At 30.3% G+C, this 4,773-nt stretch overlaps 1 protein-coding gene across 4 annotated transcripts in view; it reads right to left on the bottom strand.

Annotated features, from left to right (window-relative positions):
• Positions 1-4,767, bottom strand: part of LOC108745554 — a 10,253-nt gene extending 5,486 nt beyond the window's left edge. For 2 of the 4 annotated variants that reach the window (XM_018481751.1, XM_018481752.1), the window contains exons 1-2: positions 4,546-4,767; positions 922-2,527 (exon numbers count right to left, since the gene is read on the bottom strand). In XM_018481751.1, the coding sequence (XP_018337253.1) occupies positions 922-2,527; positions 4,546-4,626 (1,687 nt within the window). In that variant the 5' untranslated portion in view covers positions 4,627-4,767. Of the gene's footprint in view, positions 1-921; positions 2,528-3,932; positions 4,037-4,129; positions 4,211-4,545 lie in introns of those variants that run through there. The other 2 variants (XM_018481753.1, XM_018481755.1) reach the window with 2 other exon arrangements.
• Positions 4,768-4,773: the final 6 nt, after the last annotated feature.

The following is a 4,773-nucleotide window of genomic DNA, read 5'->3' as shown; positions in this document are numbered from 1 at the left end:
TATAAAAAACACACACACACACACACACACACACACACACACACACACACACACACACACACACACACACACACACACACACACAATTACAAATTTTTGTATGCATTTTTTATTTATTTTTGTCTTCCAAGTTTGAACTCAATGCTGCGCCTTTTATTGTGAACTGAGTAATTTTTTCCTAAGAGAAACTGAGCTCTCTGCTATGTCCCTCTGAATCAATATTAATCGCGTTACTGCTCGTGCTGAGCGACTTTAGAAAAAAGATTTTGAATGTATTCCTTAAAGTTACTTCAATAATGATTAATTATGACATAGACGACTTTATAAAAAAAAAGTTTTTGTCTAAACTAGAAAAATATAATTGTTATATCTATTTTCATGAAAGTCAAAAGTAACTACTCAGTGTAGTTGAGTCATTATTTCATTACCAATTAATAGTACCTACAATATTATTATCGTGATATATTTTTTATAGTATTCAGTACTACTTTAGTTGCTATTTTATTTTGTAAAACTAATTACAAATACTTAAATTGTAAAAGTTGTCAATTTTACCACAATTATATTTCGATTTCTCTCAGTATATAATTAAAATCACGAGAAAGCATTGTACATAATATCAGATAAAATCATTTATTTTACCAAATGATTTCATATATAACGAAGAAAATTATTTGTAATCAGATAAAATCATATGAAACCATGTAATCTGTGATATATTTCGACTAGTGATTATCCCCTCGCAACAAACCAAATTGATAAACAGTTTATAAAACTGAAGAAAAAAAAGTAGATATTTGCAAAAATTTGCATATTAGTATTATTAAGCATTCACTTTGACCAAAAATAGGATTATTTTTCTTAATTTAAAAATAATTATAAAAAGATAAAATTAAGATTATTTTAAAAAAAGAGTCATACCTTTTATTGAATTTTCTTCGATAAAGCATGGTTTAAGGCTTTCTTTCATACTTTGTTCCCTGGATAAACTAGAGCTTATATTATGACCTTCCATGCAAGTGGTATTTGCGCTCATTATGCTTTGCAAGCGCAAGTGTTTATACATCGTTAATTCATGAGGTTTACTTTTGGAAATGGAATTTATCACAAAGAGAGAGTTTAGATATTTCTTTGTTAAACGTTCGATCTCGGTCGCTGAATATCTACCATCTTTAGAAGAACATTGTAAAAAATCTAGCTTTATTAGCAGAACTCTAGGTTTTTTGAACAGCTTGTATTTCTTCCGTAGCTTATTCAACTTTAACTTTAGTGCATATCTTCGTTTATCAGTGTAACTATTGGTCAATGGAGAATCCTTAGAAATATCTTGTGTTTCCGAAAACCAATCTACTGTTGACAAAATTAATTTGTCTTGAGAGTTTGAAGCTACCAAATTTCGTGACAACTTTCGTCGCTCTAATTGATCTTCTACTGATTCAGATGCAATATCTGAAGGCTTTATTTTGCTCTTTCGCCACTTAATCACATCTTCATCTTCCATTTTTTCTAATTTTGTTAAAATAACCTTCGCTGGAGAGCTAAACTGTATACATGTTTTCTTTGTATCAAGAGATAAGTGAGATTCACTCCGATTATTGTTCTCAATTGCTGTCGTATTATTTACAGTTTCATTTTCACTATCAGATTCTTTCATGAATACTATTCTTCGATGTTTTTTGTTTGGTACATGTTGCTCTTCTATTTCACTGTCAGACGAATATTTATCGCTGTGTGCACTTTTCCTTTTAAATTTCCATTCATTCAGCCTCTTTTTCATTTTTTTAGCCATAAGCTTCAATCTTAAACGAATCAGTGTGTTCGCTACCCTTGTGTCTTTATGAGATAAATAACCAGTAAGGTTGGATTGGTTACTATGCAAACTCGATTCTGTGTCCTTGCTACTTGATGATGATAAAGAATCACAATAGTCAATTGCGCTTGCACTATTAGGTATGATGTTTTTCCGATAAAATTTATATGGTAAAGTACGTGCACATGCATAAGATACATTGACACACAAATCTTCTTTCTCCGTCTTACACGGTGATAAATTAAAATTTTCAGTCTTGTTTTGTGCAACGTTACTTATTCTTTGCTCATTTTGTTGAACATCTTCATACAATTCTCCTTGACACAATTGGTTATGCAAGTGTGTATTTATTTGTTCATTTCCTTTGTTTTCTGACGATATAGCTTCTGTAACAGGTTCCGTATTTCGAAATGCTTGCTGAGAACTCGAAGACTTAGAAGAAGGAACTTTTTGTTTCTTTTTTTTAGAAAACTTTCCTTTTAACAAACCATGTCTCCATCTATTTCTTCTCTTAGAGCTTAACATTTTTTTTATTCTTTTCTCTTTTGCACTTTGTAAACGTGTAAGTTTTACTGCAATATCTTTGGTTAAGATACTATTGGAATCTTTCTCTTGTACTGGATCCTGCATTAAATCTCTTGTTCCCGTCACGTTCAAACTTGTAGAAGTACTACAACTTGGTCTTACATCAAACAGTTCTTCGTCAGAGATATCCATCTGCAATTTATTTAATGTGGATTATGAAGCTCATTAAAATATACAGAATAACTTGCATGAAGTGTGTTATCAAATTTTATTTAAAATTATTGAATATAGCAATTTTTACCAAAAATAGATTTTATTTTTGGTAAAAACACACAGACAAAATATTATTTTAGAACACATTAAAAGAGGTAAAGAAAGATTTTCTATATACTTAAATGGGGTTTAAATTGAATAGTCTACTTTTTATATAACTTTATACACTATTTTCCAATGAATTTTTTTTTAAGTATTTACTCAAAACCTTTTTTGTATTTATATATATAGAATTATTTTTACACAAAATTTAACATACTTTTGATTAATCTATTCTATAATAATTATATTTATTACAAATATTCATTTCAATTACATTTTATTAGTAATTTGGTATAAGTTGACAATTTGGATTAATTTGCAGCCTGTTAATAAAATATTTGACTATATATTTATAAATTAAGTCCGATTTCACAATATACGATTAGAGATAATCAAGAAATTTATGAATGAATTTTATTGATAAATCTGTTGGTAATCTTTAATGTTTAGGTACCATATATTGTGAAAATGGGCCTTGACTGGAATAGCTGAAAGTACAACTAAACTATTTGCATAAAAACGAATAACACTATATTTTTAATAAGAATCTTATATTTTTATGTAAAAGAAATTATATTCAATATTGTTCTCTCTTCTATAATAGTTGCTTTCCATTTATACACAAGTGAAACAAAGTCAGAAGTGATCTGAGTATTTTATACTCAGATTAATGATGTCATTACTTGTTTTCTATGGTGAAAAGTTATCATATCAACACAGGTAACATAACCTTATTTTTAAGAGAAAGCTAGTAAAATACAAGGTCTCGAGCTTATACAGATTATAGGTAAAAATTCAATTAAATTTCACTTCTCAGATGTAAAAGGAATGTTCATTCAACTGAGTTACGATGTCACAGGTGAGAATTATCTGAGAATCAGTAAATGTGTAAATGGGAAGCAATACACACTTTTTATTACAATTTTATGTAACATATAAAAGATGTCAGCAAATAATGTACACACAAAATGTTGTATATTAAATTGAAAGAGATGCATTTAAACGTTTAAAAAGTGAAAACATCTAGGCTATGTTGCAATATATCTACTTTCTATAGCTGAACTAATGTAATAGTTTTGGAACACAAAGTAAAATATGTATTTGATATATGACGAAAGAGAAACTTCTAATGTAGAAATAAAAAGCAGACTTATACTTCCAGTACTGAAAGTGTATATTGATTCCTATTCGTTATTTCCAAGGATCTAACATCATATTGTTATACATTTTAGTTTAATAACTTAATCACTATCAATTGACGAAAATTAAATTTAAAACTAACTCGCTAAGAATTCCATTCGCCGACGATGAGTCACGCACTACTGTATTATCTCGCATATTGACATTGATTGTCATTAGGCTCGAATAGATGTCCGGATTTTTATTCTTAAAAGGCAGTAGAATGTAGTTGAAAAGTACACTGCGCAAATCGAAAGTGAAATAATAAAGTTAAGAAAAACAACTGCTTTCTTCACTCACTTGTTCAAACTACTCAACGTATGTACGTCGTAATTAGTTGAGGTTAGTTTAGGTAACTGCATCCAACTGTGTTCTCCTGCTTTTTTGCACGTTTCGTCTACGACATAAGATGTAACGCGATAAGCTCTGGAATTTCTGAAATTCCTTTGTCGTTTACAACAAAACGTACTTCCGGCCTCCTAAGTTCTTATCGGAGTAGACCTCAAGCGTAGCACGATTTTTGGATGAGTTATAGACTATATTTGGCGCGGATGGAGAGATTAGGTTAGGTTAGAATGACGACTCGAAAAGTCGTCGAAACAACATATGACGCATTATCAAAAAGTCTGGATACGTTGTTATCTTCGGATTTCAATCGCGTCGAATTTACCGTCGTACACCGTCGCTCAACTGCGACTTTAATTTGAATTACCTACCTCGTTCCTCGTTTTCTTCAAAATGTACAAATCTGTTTCGCATCTGTTCGTTCGTTTGTCGTTACGATCCCTTCCGCACATTCGTCACTTTATGCCGATGGCTAATCCGTAATAAACCGTGAAACAAATTGTTAATGTATACCGTTGAAAAATCGTGATTTTTATAGTTGTACCATTTTTGGCATGAGAAATGAAAGACAAAGAGATAAATGAATCCCTTTGTGCGGT

The sequence above is a fragment of the Trachymyrmex septentrionalis genome, unplaced genomic scaffold, assembly GCF_001594115.1.
Source record: "Trachymyrmex septentrionalis isolate Tsep2-gDNA-1 unplaced genomic scaffold, Tsep1.0 scaffold14, whole genome shotgun sequence".
Classification (NCBI taxonomy): domain Eukaryota; kingdom Metazoa; phylum Arthropoda; class Insecta; order Hymenoptera; family Formicidae; genus Trachymyrmex; species Trachymyrmex septentrionalis.
The sequence above is the reverse complement of the archived record's forward strand: the minus strand, read 5'-3'. Positions and strand labels throughout refer to the sequence as shown.